Consider the following 20,102-nt stretch of genomic DNA (forward strand, 5'->3'; position numbering starts at 1 on the left):
ATTACCAATTGGCATTTTTCCCTAAAAGCGTTTCAGTAGGCTTCCATGTGCCATGGGATAAGCACTGCTTTGAACATGACCTACGTTTTAATTCTTTTACCACAGACTGACAACCGAATGGCAAGCTCTTGAAAAAGGCCAGTTTTGTCCAGAAATATGCAGAGAACATGTGAACGACAGAATCAGTTTGGATATTTCAGCTAATAAGATTTTTTTTTTTTTTTTTTTTTAAATATAATCACAGTATTATTATTTCATTTGTTTTTAGTCATCAGTGAATAAAATAATCTGTGCAATTCGGAAACTTGAGGTAATAAAATGGTGTGAGTCAGCATTTTTGATATTGAGAAGACTCTTAAAGGAAAGACAAAATGATGTCATATCAAACTAGATATAAATGAATTGACATTGATTAACTAGGCTGCAGTTACATGACTATTTTCTTTGGTACATTTTGTCTCATTTCATGTGGACATGCTAATAGAATTCAGCCTGTACTCTGTATTCAGAAGCTATTAACAGACTAAAAGCATCATTTTAGAATTACAGGCTAGACGCTTTGTATTCTGCTCTGCAGAGTATGTGGTAAATAAAATACACAGCAATTACAACATAGTGCAGCACTAATGTCTTCATTCTAGCTGCTGAAATCAATGTTGAATAACCTGGTGCAGAAAAACATTCGCTCTCCTTCGTATAATCCCCACAACAAAATGAAATTTGAGAAGAATGATAATGTCTTGTTTTCTCAAGAATTAAAAAAGATCCTTTAATTGATCATTGATCCTAAATAGACCTATATGCTAGGTTTTGGTCACTCCATTTCTTCAAGCGTGCAGGAGAAGAAAAACCAAACAAATAAAAACAAAACAATAACAACAACAACAAAAACCGGTCAAAAGTTAAAGGCAATATGATGAAAGGAAAAAAATGCTTTCCATGATAGGATGTGCTGTTCCAAGAAGAAAGACCTGAAAAATTCAATCAACTTCAATACAAAGCAAGCTAAAAATGACACAAGGGAAACTGAAAATAAAATAGAAATGGAGATGATCCTGTGGTTGAATATTTTTCAAAATATAGGAACAAAGGAGAACTTTCTTTGAAGCAGTAGAAGAAAGTCTAAGCAATTACAGATGTGGAAGATACGATTTAAAAGGTACAGTTGAATGCATTGCTGAGTCTAGAGAGGAGACACAATAATGGAGAGACACTATTGTCTTCAAAAAGGTAAAAGGGAACTATTATGAGGAAATAATTCACCAGGTTCTTGGGGGCTGAACCAGCAAGCAATGGATTTGAAGCTTATCAGGAGAGCTATGGGTCAGATAAAGAAAATTAAAAATGTGTATGTGTATAAAATTATAATAGTAGGAACATTTTTAATAAAAGCTTAGGCAAGTCATCTATCAAATATGTGGTATGTTTCTGCTAGAGGGAGCAGTGAAAAGAATGTTGAGGTTCTCATTGCAGATTGCGTAGTTAATATTCCACCAAAGTAAAAAGCAGCATTTGAAACTGATACCATAGCTGGTTATACCAATACGGTTAATACTGACACTATTGAACTCTCTTAAAAAAGAGATAGTTGAGACAAAGATGAATTCAACATACTGCAGATACAAGAATGTTGTACTGAACAGCTCATCAGCGGCAATTCCAGGCAAAAGGAGTCATTAAATGTTTAAAAGAATTGTTAAACTAACAGGAGAATTTCCAATGAAGCACTTTTGCTTTGTAAATTTGAGGCATTTGATGTTGTTTAATTTGAGACACGGGGTATCAGTATAGATGGAATGAAATAAGTTTATGTGAGTAGTCCTGTTTTTTATGATAAGAAAAAAAAAAGCAACAGAAGGTCTACACTCGTGTCTTTTTCTAGATGTGATAGAAGCTTTTGTTGCTCTGAATGAAAGTACACGACTAAGGTGATTTGTGCTTCGATGTTATTGAACTTCCTGAGGAGTTATTTGCTCTTTTGTTTGCGAGTTTAAATACGTTGTCTTTCTGGAACCACATTTCCAGAAATGTCTGAGTAAGAGTATTTCATCCCTGCAGTTCTTACACTGTATTCACTGTGTGCATCTGAAAATATTCAGAACTGCCTGTTCTTATAAACCTTAAAATTTGTCAGAGACAAAGCTTTTTTTCAGCACTATACTGCTCTTTAGGTGATGTGCATGGTGCATTGGTATCTGAGGTAGCATCATCAGAAGAGGTAACATCTTATTGGTACAAAATATGTTTGACTTTTTTTTCCTTGATGGAGAACAGTGTTTCTTATAAAAGTTTTGCTACCATCCTCATGGAAGAGAAAATATTTGTAAGTAATTATATTTGGTTATTATAACTCAGATAATAGTTTATGTACAGTAATTTAAACTCATGTTTCAACAGAAGCAATATATCTCTCTTTCTAGATGTTTATATTCACATATAGAAATCCAATTAACTGATTTTTCCTTGATCATCTTCTGTAAATTTGGCTAGAATTATTGATTTCTAAAACATGGTAATTTCTAAGACTTCTTCTCAGTTATCCTATGCAACTCCACTTTGTCTCCTCAGGACATTATGTGTACAGTCTAAGGAACGGTGTGAGTCTGTGCTTGGGATTGTAGGTCTGCAGTGGCCAGAGGATACTGACTGCACTCAGTTTCCAGATGAGAACTCAGACAACCAAACTTGTCTGACACCAGATGAAGATGTTGAAGGTACGTAGAGTAGAAATTAGAGGTTGTGTTTTGGAAGATACTGATTTATGGTTTTGGAGGTTTTTTTTGGTTGGTTTTGTTTTCATACCTCTCCTTTAAATTATTATAGGTCATGTAGAGTGACTTAAAACATTCATGTTGTCTGATAACTGTAGGAATGATTCTAAATCAGTTATCAGAGAATTTGCACACCTACTGTTTGCAGATAAGAGGAAGTTTTTTTGTAAGGATCAGTTGCCCTCAATCTTTGAAAGTCAGTGTTTGAAAATTCAGGCTGACACCACACCTACTACTTGTACTACTTTGTATTTGTGCTTCCTTTCTAAAACCTATCTAGATGATATAACAATGATTTTCTAACAGGAAGCGAAGTCTTAGCAATCTTAAAAAAGCTAAGTCCCATGACATCTCTGAGTGCTGTAAATCTAGCATATTTGCTAGCAATTGTTTGCTCTTTTTTTTAATGATTATTGTTTTTTAAAAAAGGGTTGTGTCAAGTCAGTAGCAACTGACGTATTTCATTTTCTTGAGTTCAGCAATAACACTACTCATGAGTATGAACAAGGAAGAAAAGAATGGAATTGCCGTACATGATTCTACATTTTCTTTGTTTATGTATTAAGGGTGACTGTGCAATTTTTTCTTCTGTCATGCTCATCTCATGTGAGGTCTGTGGAGATTCCGACCTACTTTTTATTTTACTTGGGGAAGATGCTGGGAAAACTGAAAAATGATGTGTGCCAATACACAGATAATTCTTACCTTTTTTCTCCCACTCACCTACACGGTGATGACAATCTTTCCACAGTTTTTGATCTTGCTTAGAGAAAGCAATGAGTAATAGCTATTTGGTCTGTAGTTTGTTTAGTGAAAATTTATTGCTAATAAGTGTAGTGAAGCATTCTGAGAAGTCACTGAGGCAATATAGCAATAAGTATCATTTCTTCAAGCAAAGTCCATGTGCAGATACATAATCTGGGGAGTTGTATAAGATGTATAACTCCGTAGTAATTAAATCCTACGTCATGGGACTGAGAGACAAGGAAAAAATTTCAACGAAAGTCTGATGGAAAGGAGTTTCTAATTACTATAAAGCAGTATGTAGGAGTGGAAAAGCAAACTTTTGGCACAACATGGTCAGTATGGCAAATAGCATTCCACCCCATTCACACTGCAATTGTTAAGAATAGTTACCTAATACACGGTTCCCATTTATAGTTTCACAAGGTTTCTGTTTCTGTCATTTATTCTTCCAAAACAGTCACAGTAATAAATAACTACACACATGATGATTAAACTTAAGTTTTCAGCTTGTGGAGTCTTTTTTCTGTCTGTTCCTTGTCATTGACAGAGTGCTCACCCAGCCATTTCAAATGCCGTTCAGGGAGGTGTGTCCTGGCATCCAGGAGGTGTGATGGTCAAGCTGACTGTGAGGATGACAGTGATGAAGACAGCTGTGGTAAATAAATTATATGAGTTGGAGGGTACTTTCCAAATGAAGAGTAGCCGAGTCATTAGGGAATATTTTGTTTTTCTTCACTGAATTGAACCGTAGCATGATGGTTCACAGAATACGCCCCTTTTTCTGCAAGACAAAATGTATTTGAAAGCAATTTTTTAAAGACTAGTGACCGTAAAAATACTTCAGCAAGAATTCTTCTTTATCAATGTCAACACAATTTATTATATTTGATTATTGAGATTCTGCTAGCTTTGTTCTATGATATCTGATTATTCATGCAGTAATCAAGATAAAAAATGCTGCAAATTTAATTCTTGTGATATTGCTGGAGATTCTAATGAGCTAAAATAATCTTCCTAGGGGTTTATAACTTGAATTTGTAAATGCAGTTTTAAGCGTATGTGTAGAAACATTCTCATTGTGGTATATTAACACAAGGCATGTATTAGCACATGGTTAGTGGATTCCAGCTAACCTTTAGCCATGGGTGTAAGTATAAAGTGATAACCAGAGATTTTTTTCTCTGGTACGTATCAGAGTAAATCTATTGTAGAAAATCTCTTGGCTCTTTGCTTAAAGGGACATGTTGAGTTTGAGAATAAGCAGCAAATATCTTGTTCACTGTTTCCTTGTACATACTAGCAGGAGTATTCTGAGAAGGCATTTTATGCTACTTCCTACCATAAGGTGTGGGCTTCTGGGAGTTCTGCATGTAGTCCTGTTACAAGAGGCAAAAAGAACAATTACAAACCATAAAGAATTTAGAGAGAAGATGTGAAGATGGATAAGGGATTTGAATATTCTGGAAGCATAGGGCTAAGGTGTATAGTCTGGTTTCTTTAACAGAAAGTAGATTAAGACCTGAAGTAAGTCATTAAGGAGACAAAATATCTGTGGTAATAAAAGATTCTACACTCTGCTGCACACACACACAAAAATCCAGCATCTGAAAGCTGAAGCTAGATTAAAATTCAAGCTTGTCACTTCTATAAAGTTGTCTTTTATAAGAGAAGCTTGTTTTAATGATTGGTATAATCAAGGCATAATTTATCACCAAGGAGCAATGTATTCTAAGCCTCAAGGAGTTTTCAAATCAAGATTGTATTCTATCTGCTCTTTTACACCATTTACCTCCCCCTACAAAAATAAAGAAAAGAGAGAGAGAGAGATATGATAATCAAAATAGGATTTAAATCTAGATCAATTTTGGATTTCAAAGGCAAAGCTGATGATCAGAGTAATTACTTCAGAGTTGATAATCTTTTTGCCTTTGAATCAATTGTCTTGAATGTCCTCTCCAACAAATATTCTTTGCTGTCACTGTTTTAACTCCTTAGAACGCTGATTTCTATGTGTCTTTTATGATAATTTTATTATCCTAATAAATGAAATATTGTCCTAATAAGTAACATTAATTTTACCAATAGATCTCTCTCTGTCTCTGTAGTCTAGACAGAATGTCACTAGCAATCAGCAGAATTCTTATCAGCATCTATAAATATGGAAAGCTCAATCTGCTGGGAAATTATAGCTGTCAGAGTGACATTACATTGACCAGAGGTAATGTTGTTACTGAAGAACAGACAGTCCTTGTAGAGCTCCAGAATTAACCATCTCTGATGCATTTATATTCCTTGTGTGTTAATCTTCCCATATGTAAATGACTAGCTCACATTTTCTTAGTTTCATTGTTTGAAATTTTATAGCACTAAAAAACAGTCAGGCAAGCACTTAAATTAAAATTATTGAAGTGGCTTTAATAAGAGTCATAGCTCTCATACTTTGGAATATCTTCCCAGTGCAGGGAGGAGGAGGCTGGTAGAGACTAGCTACATGTTTGGATGATTAAGCTACCATTTCCAGAAATGTATGATAGAACACTCTAATGGGAGTAAAGTATATTTTGCCCATGAAGAGTGGAGCTGTGTTCAGCACACCCTTTCTCCTCTCATTAGGAATTCCTGTCATACTTCCTTGTGATCTTTGTAGGGGAACTTTCATCTGTGAAACTATAGTGAAGTCATAAGACTTTAATATCTCTAGATATTGAGAAGAAAATTTGAACCGGAGTTTTGAATGTGAGACTTTTAGTGTGTTTCAGAAAAGTGTGAGGAAGTTAATTTCTTAAAATTATTATTAAGAAAGAAGTGAAGAGTTTGTGGTATTAAAGATGCTTGATTGTAATTGATCATATTAATTTACTGACTGCTGAACAATGCCTCTGGCAGAGAGCAGAAGAGGGTCCTAAAAGAGTGCTAATGATGCTGAGGACGTGATATTCAAAACAAGTATTGTCCTTCACTATTTTCTCCAGTCTGAATTCTGAGTCTGGTTTTTTATCTTAAGAAAAATATGTGGACTTCATATTAAGGACCTAGTAATAATTATAGGGCAAATATATTTATGGGTAACAAGTGGTTAATTACTTCATGTTTTGAAGGATGGCGAAGGTAAAATCATATGTGAGTACCTGTAATACAAATACAGACAAGTTTTCCTACCATCATTTTCACTTCTGTTTAATTATCATTAAATTAACAAACTATGTTGTACATGATGTATAGAGAGAGGAGAAATAAGAGTACTCTAAACAGTAAGCAGAATCTTTCCAATAAAACAGTAGAGTTTATTAACACTGAATTCATAGAACCGTAGAATCCTCAGAGTTGGAAGGGACCTTTAAAGGAAGGTCACCTAGTCCAACTGCCCTGCAATGAACAGGGAATTCAGTATTTTTTTTGTCTGGAGAGTTGTCTCTATTTGTCTATGGTGCCCCCAAAAATAACTTTTGCAGAGTCATGGAACATTTCACAATGTAGCACTATAATGTGCGATGAAGGGAAAAAGCAAACATGAATTTAATTAATTGTAAACACTTCAGCTCAAAAACTGCAAGATTGATGAATTGGATTTTTTAAAGCTTTTTATTTTGCTTTCATATCAGGTTCCTAACATGACTGACATTCTTTGGTCCTTACTAGAATTGGTTTCAATTAATTTTTCATTTGTGGTTATTGCAAATATTATCAAGAAGGAGACTTGGAAAATGGCCATATTCAAGAACGGTCTTTTGTCATGTGAAATTAGTTTCATGGGTTCAAGGATATTTATTTATCTGTATGCTTAATATTTTTAATGTGGTTTCTTCAATCTAAATAAATAAAGCCCTCTGCACATCCAGTGACAGTTAAACTTGGGTACATTCTTCCAGTAATCACATGAGCTAGTGTTGATTCACTGGTTCATATTAGTAAAATAATCACTTCTGAAATAATACTCAGAAAAAGCATATATTCTTACTGACTTAATGTTGATATGTTGCTGCAGTTCCAGATCCAAGAAAATAGTGATGCTGTTTCAAATACAGTGTGTGAGCAGAGATCAAAACTATTTGTCTGAGGGTGTACCAAGACTGTCACCTGAATTTGAGCTTGGATTAAAATGAGAACTAGCATTGTCAGCTCTAGAACAGACCAAACAAGGCAATCAAACTACCCATTTTATTCAGGAGAACAGGTTTTAATGATTTCCTCTAAAATCGGAATGTCAGGTGTGTAGGGTATTAGTATGTCTAAGCATTCCATTGTTCAACTAGTGTCACAGCAAGGTGTTTTATTACTTGGTTAAAAACAAGTAGTGAAATAAAACAAGAGAAAAGATTTTTTTTCCCTAAAATCTGCTTCAAGCTATTCCGAATTTCCTGTAGTTGACAAACAGATGTTATACTGTCAAAGCGCTTTGACAAAGTTACGAATATTCCTCTAGAAACAAGTGAGGCTTGTTAGTTGGACTCTGAAAAGGCAATCATACTGTTTGTTCCCTTCCTAACAATGACTCCTCCTGAATATTCATACATTCACAGGTTCTTCCCAATATTTTCAGACTGGCAGATCACACTGAGAAAACTGCTTACACTCAGCACTTAAAGTATCTCTCTACCTTTCATTATGATCTGCATTACATTTTGTATCAGCACTGCCAAAAAAATTTACATTTTTCTGCTCTATTTTTTGGGATTCCATACTGCCACAGGATTTAATTTTGAAAGATCAAAGTTCTGTGTAGAAAGGCTGCTCCAAAAGTAAGATCCAAAAGTGACTCCTATTTTATTATATTGGCTCATGTTGAAGGTGAATGTAGCAGGTTGGCAGTAGAGGTTGAACCTTCCCAACAACATTCCATTATGTTTTGTTGCTGTGTGACAGATGTCACCGAATTCCTCCATGTGGAAAAAATTGCACCATGGACATTCACCAGTGTTTGATGAATGTTTATGGAGGCAAAAGAGTGGTTGTCAGCACAGTGGTGCAGTGAGTGGTGCATTTTCAGCAGTTGCGATATAAACTGTGGATCATCCCTGCTGGTGCAAATTTTTGCAAGCATGCTATGTAGGATTTTGTTCATCACTGGCAAAAATACACGGCTCATGGTGGTTCCTATGTTAAAAAAATAGTTCTTTTTAGCTGAGAATTTGCTCTATCAAGTTGCGTTATTGTATTCTTTCTATCTGCTGTTGCTTCCATGGAGGAAAAACTAGAAGGCATTACTTTCATAGCATTCAAAATAATATGCTTTTAAATATGCCATGGATTTCAGGATTTTAAATGATTATATATTAAATGTAAATATTTTTACTTTATCTACCTTTGCATTTACATTTATTACATACATAATAAAAACATTTGAAGAGTAATGATTTGATCTGGCTTGAGACGGGAGCTAATGCCTAATTCTTTATTTACAGCATGTGTAGCATAGCATGGATTATTATTTTAAAAGCAGTGTGATACATTTTATATCCATTTAACAAACATGCATTGTGGCAATCTTCCTTCCATTTTTTCATTAGTGACTATTCTAGTTAACTTCTAAAATTAATGGCGAAACTGAAAATATTTTGAATGTTTCAAGATTACTAAGAAGAGATAAAATAGTTGATTTGATATTGCATGCAATTATTTGAAAATTGTGCTTTTCTGCCTCCAGGCTGTAGAGAAAGGGGTCTTTGGGAGTGTCCTTTGAAGAAGCTCTGTATCAAGCACACAATGATCTGTGATGGTTTCCCAGATTGCCCTGACATGATGGATGAAAAAAACTGCTGTAAGAGTTTTTGTGGCTTTAATTCTGCAAAGGGCTGGTCGCATTTTTAGGATCTTGTGGCCAAGAACAAATGGTTGTAAAATCATTCTATACAGACAAAAAGGCATAGTTATTCTCTGTTTCCTTTTCACCCTCTGGCACCAATTTCTCTTTTTCCTCACCTTTTGTCCTCTGGTGTTCACATCCCTGGATCCTTGCTGTCTCCTTGCTCACTCCAACCCTCTCTATTCCCCATGTTTCTCCTTCACATCATCATGCTTCTTTTCCCCAGTTAAGCAGCTGGGGTAGAAGACCAGCTTGGCTGAACAGGGGACTCCTTGAAATAAGAAAAAAAGATTGTATATATACACATATCTGATATCTGGAGATGAGATGAGGCTTTACAGGGAGATTATACACCTGCCGCTCTGCAACTTTCATCTGCATGGAGAAAGTAAGAAAAATGAAAGCTCAGTTTGAGTTGACATTGGTATCAGACAACAAAAAGTTCTTTTATCAACTGCATGAGGAATTCTATGGAAAACCCTGGGCTGCATATCTGTTCCATGCCTAGCTTCACCCCTAAATTTTTTTCCAGTCCCTATGTGCATTTCATGTTGGTTATTCTTTTTCTCAGTGCAAACTGTGTTTTTCCTCCTTGCAGCATTTTGTGAGAAGGATGAGGTTGAGTGCGCCAACCATGAATGTGTGCCACGTGAGCTTTGGTGTGATGGACAAGCAGATTGCAGCGACAGCTCAGATGAATGGGACTGTGGTAAGTTATATGGACTGGATTCAAATTGGTGAAGCAGGCAAGAAGGTGGGCAAAAGGAGAGGAAGGAAAAACTCAGTGTTAAGTGTTGCAGTGCAAAGATACAAGTAAAGTAACACTGCAGGGAACTTTTAAATGATGTGTGAAATCAGGAAATTACTGTGGACGTATGAGAGAGGAAGAAGGCATGCAGATGGAGAATTTGTTTAGGCAAAAAATCTAAGCCCTGATCCTGTATTCATGAAATTCAATGGGAAATTCACACTGAATGCAGTGGTACAGGTTCAAGCTTACAAAAGGTAAATAGCTCTAGTAGATTCCCAGTGCATGCATGTATATACATTATACTATCCCCGAAGTATGATGTAAACTGCCAGTGTTAACCACATACAGAGTAGGCTTGTGTTTTTATACGTAGAACTCTCTAAACATTTCTCTTTAAATTTAAATTAGATTAAAAAAAAAAAAAAGCACTAAAAAGAAGCACATTAGAAGCTTGTAGTATATCTTCTGAAAATTCAGTTAGCATGCATTTATGTATGACAGTAGTTCATATTACTAAGTTTTGAGATGCTTTGTATCTAATTTTATATATAGAAAAAAGCACTTTATTGCTTACAGAAGAAAATATTTTGCATTCATATTGAACAGTACAAATATTAAAAATATTAATCATTAACATTAATAAACAACAAAATTTAATAAAACCTATGTACCAAAGAATAAACGTTCTTAAATTGCATATTTGAAAAGGTGTACTCTAAAATTGATACATAACTTTATTATGGGAAGAAAAGCAAAAGCCCCCTTAGCATATAGCAAAAATGTTTAGCGACAGGCTATGGTAAGATTACTACTATTCAAACAAAAATCAGTAGAACAATTTAACTAAAATCAGCGTGTATTTGGGGCAAACATTTTTACAGAATCTTAGAAGGATGTAGATTTCTACTTGTGCAATTTGGGACGTTTTGAGATGCTTTTTACATGTGATAAGGGTCGGTTACGTGCTTTTAAACATAGATTGAGAAAGAAGTAATGCTCATGATCTTTCTTGTTAGAAGAAGCTGTTGGTTTTTTTTCTTCTTTAATTGCACCCACATATCAGTAGATAAGAATGATGCAAATTACTGAGTCAAACAAAGATATCATTCCTACGTCAAGCAACATTCATCTATCAAACTACCTTAATGATTTCAGTTGAATTATTTGTAGGGTAAAATATTACATAACAAGATTAAGACTATCAGAAACCCATGTTAACCTCTGCTAGCGATTATTCTAGTCCTCTAGATGTCTGCTGTTTAGTGTCTTATGCTATTCAATGTTATCAAGTTTCTAGTAGCCATAGTTGCATTGTTTTTAAATTGTAAAGCTATTGAGCATATGAAATCAACAGAAGTGACAGCCTCTTGGAAGAATGTAGCTATAGGTTTTGATATGCCATGCATAAAACAAATAATGTGAAATAACAATAAAGTTATTTTTCTTTTTCTTCACAGTTACCCTGTCTAAAAACATGAATTCCTTGATGTTTCTGACCGTTCACAGGTCAGCTGCTGATAATCATGTTTGTGCTGATGAGTGGCAAGAAAACTTGAGTCAACTGGCCTGCAATCAAATGGGTTTAGGGTAAGGTCAGTAGTTTGTAGCATTGGTGAATTTCGTAGGACAATGGAGTGATGGATGTTGATGTGAATGATCATTGATCACTGTGACCCATGCAATATTAGGCTTAGTATGGAAATAATAGAGAGAAATGAAATAAAGAAATTTTGTGAATTAAGATAAAAACAAAAACAATTATCTAGTTGCTTTCACCATTTTATAAGCATTATGTGATTGTTAAGAGTCTTGAAAAGACAGTAATGTCCTGGCAAACATCAATATTCAATCTTGCAGTTATTTCTGAGGTTCAAAATTGTTTGGAAATATGTTACTCTGTCTTCCTAAAGAATTAATGCAGACTTGTGTCTCAGAACACTGGAAAGTATCTCTGGGTTCTACAATAAATACAGTATAATAGGCTAACAGATATATTTAATTTAGATATCTTTAAACATAGAATTGGTAATGGTAGAACTTTCTGGGTGTATCTCAGAAAAAAAGAAATAGCCTCTATGGATTTTTCATATTTCATGCACACTTTCATCAGCTTTGACATTCAATGCTGTCTTCTACTAAGAAAAAACAAGCTTGATGGTATAGAAGGATATTCTGCAGTGTCTGATCCCCTACTTGAGTTAAGACATCTCTGTCTGCCTATGATCACCACACATATTGACATACAATCTTATTCTTTGTACCTTTCCTTAGTAGACACAGGAGGATAAAGACCTCGGCTTACATTGTCTGCACTTAACCTGCTCTGTATTATCTGCCTTCCTAACGCACAGTAGTCTTATACTAATCTAACTGATTTTTTTATATCTAAATAATATTGAAGTTATCTCTGTGCTTTAATTTTATATAACTTCCTAAGAGGCTTAATCTCTTTTGGTGCTTTCAAAAATAGTTAACTGCAATTTTTTTTGTCTGAAAATAAACAGATGATCTTTACATCAGTCACATTTTTTTATTTCTTAAGGCCTAAATCTCATAGTCTTAACACAGAATATTCTTAATTTCTCTACGAAGATTGCTACCAGGAAAATGAAAGCCATATTAAATTATTAGAAAAATTCTGATAACTTCCTTTTTTCCAAAGGTTTCCCTGGGGTAAAATTATCTATCTGGCCTGGTATAGCACTATCAGCATACAATTATAGGTGTTAACAAAATAATGAGGTATTTATAAAAACTCACACTAAGCTCTGCTACTTCCTACTGCTGCTGCTCCCATTCCTGTATGCACCCCTGGTGATCCTCAGAAACAGGCAACTCCTTTTGCTTCTTTCCTCTGCTCTAGCTTCTACTATTTGTATTTACAGAAGACCAGTTTCTTGCTCCTGTCTGGCTTTTTTCCTTCCTAATCTTTTCTTACTCAATATTTGTGTTGTAACATTCCTTATAATTTTTGCTTGACCAAGTAGTCAAAGTGCTGGAGCAATAATCTTTTTTTTCTTCTCACATTAATTACGTTTTCTTACTAGTTTCTAACTCTGCATCAGGATTATGAAAGTGCCTAAAAATATCACAGAAACAGATCTTTCAGTGTTTCTGTTCTATCCACAGTAGAAGAGTTGCATTCAGTTTCTGAATGTAACCTATTTTATTTTCTCCAAGAATAAACATGGCATTTGGGAAATCAAATGCCATACACAGTAAAGGATTGGAACTTGATGTTTGAATCTAGATTTCTAGATCCTCTAGACAAAGCGTATAATATGCTTGATTTACCTTGAATATATTGACATTGTCCAGTGGATTCTCTTAAATTTTATCATTTTAACAATATGAGATTTATTTAGATGATCTCTATTTTATTAGGGGCAAAAACAAGTAACTATAAGTAAGATTTACTGAAAATAACATTACAGGTTGTAGTTGATGTAGAAGACTTTGTTTCAATGATTTTAAGCAATAATAAATCTTAATATACAGTTATACAGAGACTTGATGCAGTATATTATAGACATTTTAGTTTATGTTTGATAGTTTGTCTTATCTGTCATATACATAAGTATATTAAAAGTTATTTGGAGAGGACTTTATTGAAGAAATTCCAACTTAATCCCTTTCAAATAATGATAATTACTTCAAAAAATATTAATAATACAGTCATATAATATTTTTTTCCTCCATAATTGGAACTTTCCTTTCTTTAAGTAAAAATGTATTTGTAATCAGTGATGTCTAGAAAAAAATATGTGAATACTGTCAGTCAAAGAGAGGTTATTCCAATGATTAAACATAGATACTTTTCCCAAGTTGTGTTAAGTCTTAGCTTGTAAAAATGACATTGAATTTTTTTCTTATTTTTATTTTTTTCCTCCAGGGCTTTCAAATCGAATTTGCTGAGTTTGGAAGTACACAGCTATTAAATCTATACAGACAGGAAACAGATGCTGTTTTAGCTCTGAAATAGGACTAATTTGTTTTATATTAGTGCCCATACACATGTTATTCATTACCTTCTGGCATAACACAAGGCTTCTTTTTTCAAGCCTGTTGTCACATGAGTCTGAAAACAATGGAATTGCAGAAGTGGAACAGAGAAATGTTAGTGTTACTTTGAAGAGAGAAGGAACCCAGTTTTGGGTAATATTTCATTCTGAAGTTTGGTACTTTTGAAATAATTTGCATAGTAGTATAAAGAAAAAAAGGTATTGAAATCATTCTGTCATACGGAAGTATTCAGATTTATGTTACTTTTAATTATGAGTAAAGTATTAACTTCATCAGCTAAAATTAGTTCCTGATTCCTGCTGTTTTTTAATTATCATTTAGTATACAAGTCATAATGTTCTTCAACTCTCACTATAAACTATACTGTAAACTCTGTCCGTTGAGTATAGTGATCAGCAGTTAGCAGGATGGAATGCTTTGAAACCAATTTTTTTTTTTTAACATTTCCACCATTCATGCAATGTAATGATCACAAATATTACTTTTTCCATTTGCAAGCACCTTTTTAATTCATAAGGCAGAGTGGGTTTTAGTTTTCTTAGTAAGTTAAATAAATAAATAAAACACCAAAAAAACACCCACAAACTGCAACCAAACATGATGTTTCTGAGATGGTAAGGACTTAAGGATTAGGGCTAGAGTAGGAAAAGAGCAGGTTATAAACTACTAGCTGGGTTTGCTGAAATTCATCCTAGAGCATTTAAGGTACAAAACTATGGCAGATCTGGTTACCAAACTGTAACCAGTAGTTTTGTGAAGGTGTAGGAGTATGGCTTTATAACGCTGAAAAGTGTTAAATGTCATTAACAAGGAGAAAAAAAAAAAAAAAAAAAAAAAAGACTTGCTTGCTTGTTTCAGTTATCAACAAAGAGTTATAGAAGTATAAGATCTTAATGGTAGTCTGCCTGTATTTATCCATAAGGAATCATGTCAAATTCCCATAATTTCTTTCCTCTAAATTGTGAATATGGAAGAATAATAGTTGTCATGCATTTTTAACTTCCGTACAATGTAAGTTGACTTTTTAAATAAGTAGGGAGATAGGTGCAAAGATAAAATAAGAGTCTGTTCATGATTCATTCTTAAACCATATATTGGTGCTGAGCTAGATACATCCCTGTGTGCCTGAGATTATTGTGGTCATTCAGATAAGGAGTGGAGAGAATGCTGACTAATTTCTCAGTATCAAACGGGAAGAATCTGAAAGCATTTTGAAGGACAGGATTTGAATTTGAAAATTTCTTAATGGACTGGAGAAATGGCCTGAAATAAATGGTAATAAGATCAAGACTGTACAAATAGGAATACATTGAATAAATACAGGGTGGGAAATGGTTGGCAAGACAGAAGGGATAATGTAGAGAAGGGGCTGGGAAACACTGTGGGTCAGAAGCTGGACATCAAGGAACAATATCATACTGCTATAGGAAAAGCAAATGTGATATTTACATGTATACCCAGGAGTTTATGTACAGTGCTTGGTGTAGTCCCTCTTTTGTTCATCTTGTATGAGATGTGTATAAGATGGGGAATGTTCAGAGGATGCTCTGTGAAGAAAAGTTGAAAACTCACGGGGAATGAGATACAGGAGCATTCAAATACGCATGTGAAAGTTTGTTGCAAAGAGGCAAGGAATAAACTTCTCTTTTTTCAGGGAGAATAAGATAAAAGTGATGTGCTTAAATGACAGGTAGGAAGATGTAGAACAAAACTGCTAACTGCAAATCCTGGAATATATTGTCTAAAAATGCTGAGGAATCTCCATTATTAGAGTTTTTTTATTAACAGGGTAGACAGAAATCTGTCAGAGATCACTTAGATACAGCTGATCTTATTTTGGAGGAGGGGAATGGATCACATGCCTTTGTAAGGTTCCTTTCAGATGAATTGCCTATGATAGTTCTGCTTTGCTTGATTGCTTAGTGAAATAAAGACTTTCATACGAATTTTTTATATTTTAGATGTCTTAATCCCACGTGATTGCTGAAAACAGAGCCGAATACTTCATGAAAGTCTGAGTGATGTACATAGATGTCTTTTACCACTCAGCTTAGTAATTTAATCCATTCAAATGTATAGGGAAAAAGATCATAAGACATTGTTATTTGTAATTCATAGAGCACTACAAGCACCCTAAAGTCTATTCACCGAGAGTTACCTCTGTGTGATTGAAAGCTCGGAAGTTTTATCACAGTTTTTTCTAATAAAGATTTACCACAGGAATTCAATACCCAAATGAGACAGTCAGTTAAGTTTTTGTGATCTAGACCACAACAGATTGTTAGAACCTCATTAGTCTTACAGTGACCTTATGATATATTTTGGTACTCAAATGGTGCCATCAAAATACCACGAGATGTTAAAAAGTTACATAGATTCAGGTGGGATTTTTGAATTACTTTGAACATTTGGTGGAGAATCTGGTCCAAAAATCACTACTGTGAGATTGGCATTGAACTGGCCTTTAGGCTGCATCTTGACGTCTTAGACTAGGCTGGTTCCCCCTGCACTTCCTTGTGTGTCAATGATAATTCAGAAACCATCTGCAGGACCCTCTTTAGTTTTTAAGCTGAGAGGCCTGAAAAAGCCATTCTATACAAATATGCTTTCAATCCAAAAATATGGTTTCAATTGTGCTTTTTGTTGCAATGTAGGTAATAATAAAAACATTAGTCTAAAATCAACACCAAGTTTCTGAACAAGGATGTTCTGTTCTGTTATATGAAAACAAAAGGAGCGGGGGAGAAAACTTTGCAAAGAGCCTTCTGAAAATGTGTCATAGAAAAGGTTCCTTGCTTGGCTTGCCTTAAAATGTGATATTAGATATGGCTACACATGCTGTGGGTGCCGCATCCCTAGAGGCGTTTAAGGTCAGGTTGGATGGGGACCTGGGCAGCCTGAGCTGGTGGAAGGTGTCCCTGCCCATAGTATGATTTTTGTGTGGGTTGACTCAATTTAGGTTAAGTTCAGAAGGCTGTTAAATCAAAATTTTGAAAGATCACAGAATCACAGAATGTCCAGGGCTGGAAGGGACCTCAAGGATCATCAATCTTCAACCCCCCTGCCACATACAGAGCCACCAACCTCCACATTTAATACTAGACCAGGCTGCCCAGGGCCCCATCCAATCTGGCCTTCAACACCTCCACAGACAGGGTGTCCACAATCTCTCTGGACAGCCTGTTCCAGCATCTCACCACTCTCTCTGTAAAGAACTCCCCCCTGATATCCAACCTAAATCTTCCCTTCCCTCAACTTAAAACCATTTCCCCTTTCCTGCAGTTATCAACCTTTTCAAAGAACTGATTCCCCTCCTGTCTGTAGGCTCCCTTTAGGAACTGAAATGCTGCAATGAGGTCACCCCGCAGCCTTCTTTTCTCTGGGCTGAACAAGTCCAGCTCCCTCAGCCTGTCTTCACAGGGGAGGTGCTGCAGTCCCCTGATCATCTTTGTGGCTCTCCTATGGACCCTCTCCAACCACTCCCTGTCTGTCTTGTACTGCGGGCTCCACACTTGGACGCAGTATTCCAGATGGAGCCTCACAAGAGTGGAGTAGAGGGGGACAATCACCTCCCTGTTCCTGCTGGCCACCCTTCTTCTGATGGAGCCCAGGATACCATTTGCTTTCCGAGCTGCAAGGACACACTTCTGGCTCATGTTAAGCTTTTCATCTATCAACTCCTTCTCTGCAGGGCTGAGAAGATAGCTAAGATAGCTAAGTTCAACCCCCAAGATGTAGATTGACTCAACTAGCAGCTGTATCCTTATTTTGCCCTAAACAGTTAAGTGATAACTTAAAGAACATTGTTGGAGTCTGTGAAGAACCTCAGTAAAACAAAATTTTCCTATGAAGAAATTAGACACCATTAGTCAAAGTGGCACTGTCAACTGAAATATACATCTTCCTCTTAGAGTTTATCCATGAAACAATCCTGTGCTACAGCTCCAGTAGAGATAAGATTCAGCCTTTATAAGAAATTCTAAAGACATGAATTAGGATATATTGGTTTTGAGCTGGTTTTGGTGAATTCACCAGGCTGTGACCGCCAAGGAAAAAAAAACAAAACATAGCTATAGTTTTATTTTTGCTAAGTAAAACACATTGTATTAATAATTTCATTTAATTAAAAATTTCATACAGGCATCTTGAAAGTTGTTGTTCCTGATTTATAAATGTGTCTGTGTTTGATAATGAATAAAACAGCACTGTAGTTTTCAACAGAATAACGTGGTATGAGGGATAATGTAATTTGGATCTACCAGATGGTATGATATTTATACTTTTTGCACCCTTTTGAGTTAAATATATATCAGACATTTTTTTTCAGTTATATAAAATATCAATGTACACGGTTACGAGGTGCTAACGCATTATTCACGGAGGATTATAAGGCAGAATGTCACCTTAAGAGTAAAATAAGCTTGTGTATGTTTTGTGGGAAAGAGCAGGAAATAAGAAAGTGCTGGACATGAAGAAAAGAGGAAGCTTTATGTATTTACCATAAGCCAACAATAATGGGAAAAAAATTGCTGCAAAAAGAGATTTCTTTAAATGAAGAAGTACAGACTTTAAAAAAAAATACTTGTTGCTATCCTGCTGCATATTCCTTGTAGTAGGTCATGGAATGATATTTGCTTAACGTGTCCAGAGAAGGTTCCGAAATATTAGTCATGAAACAGGCAGGACCCAGGGCTGCGGCCTCAAAGAGTAGTTAATTCTGCCAATGTTGAAAACATTTCCAGGTGCTTTCATTGAAAACCTTACCATAAAACGTAATTCTCCTTTGATCAGCTGGGTAAAGGGTATCACAATTCTGTAAATGTTTTAAAACAGATACAGCTAATTATTGAAAAAAGCACAGACTTAAAGACAAACAAGTAATCTAGTTGACTCTAGTAGGTACTGTCAAGGGGCATGAGTTCGGAGGCTTCACTGTTTTTTCTGAACTGTTCTTATTTTCATTTCCACAAGCTAGTACTGAGAATTTGGTCAATTACCAGTGGTCAGGGGAGCAATCCCTGAAAGCTCTTCTCATTGATGGGGATTGATACCTAATCATGGATATTTCTGAGCTGAAAAGCTGTAGAGCCATTTTATTTTTTGTCTTCAAAGGAATTGAGATTTACTAAAACGACAGTTCCTTCAGTGGTTTGAGTTTATCTGGCTGCGGTGGAAGTAGATGTGTGGAAATATCTCCTGGTGGAATCAATCCACCTTGTTTTCATATTCCTGATAATTTGCTGCACAAGGCTGGGTTTGATGAAATCACCACTAATTCATTCTGTCTAGCAAGACAGTGCAGAGTTGGAGATATTGTAAAATATTACAAGGCTCAGATTGATCTTTACAATTATATTTTAACGGACTTCCAAATATAGGATGGTACAAAAATATTTTATTATTGTTATTATTATTGTTGTTATTTTACCTCTTGGACAAATTAAGATCTATTTGTTGTGTTTTTGGAGTCAGAAAAATCTAGAAACAATATTTCCATTTATGCAGTGCAGTTTTTGCTGTTCCTTGTTCTAATTCTAGCTCTTGACAGAAAATACAGTGTTAGTGACAGTGGTATGTTAACTGGCCTGGCGTCTTGGGGTGATATAATTTCCCAGCAATGATTCTGCCACTTGTGGCTTTGATACAACATTATGCTCAATATTTATGTAGTGAACAAGAGGTCTCTTCCCTTTCATTACTGTAACATAGCAAGCTAATTGGAAGTATATGAAAGTCTTTTATTTGTTTTAGAGGACCATCTAAAACAAACATTGTATTAGAAGATGGAGAAATGCAGCATCAAAAGTGGCTGAATCTGCACTCAGATTGGAAGAGTAAGAATGCTTCCACTTTACATGCACTTCTAGTGAATGGGTAAGTAACAGGTAAAGGAGATTTATTTCACTGCTGTGGTTAGTCACCACATTTGGTGATCACAGATGTTTCAGTAGAATTTTATCAATTTACAGTAAGCTTCCTTAGCAGGTTATCTGACCTTAGACAACAG

At 35.2% G+C, this 20,102-nt stretch overlaps 1 protein-coding gene across 1 annotated transcript in view; it reads left to right on the top strand.

The window, feature by feature from the left end:
• The window catches only part of CORIN (corin, serine peptidase), a gene marked incomplete at both ends in the record, with an annotated part of 119,193 nt that overhangs the window by 89,902 nt on the left and 9,189 nt on the right, over positions 1 to 20,102 (top strand). Inside the window, 6 exons of the mRNA XM_079534872.1 lie at positions 2,569 to 2,714; positions 4,066 to 4,173; positions 9,163 to 9,276; positions 9,920 to 10,030; positions 11,530 to 11,659; positions 19,847 to 19,969. Coding sequence (XP_079390998.1) covers positions 2,569 to 2,714; positions 4,066 to 4,173; positions 9,163 to 9,276; positions 9,920 to 10,030; positions 11,530 to 11,659; positions 19,847 to 19,969 — 732 coding nt within the window. The remainder of the gene's footprint in view (positions 1 to 2,568; positions 2,715 to 4,065; positions 4,174 to 9,162; positions 9,277 to 9,919; positions 10,031 to 11,529; positions 11,660 to 19,846; positions 19,970 to 20,102) is intronic.

Source organism: Tetrao urogallus, assembly GCF_951394365.1.
Source record: "Tetrao urogallus genome assembly, chromosome: 4".
Classification (NCBI taxonomy): Eukaryota; Metazoa; Chordata; class Aves; order Galliformes; family Phasianidae; genus Tetrao; species Tetrao urogallus.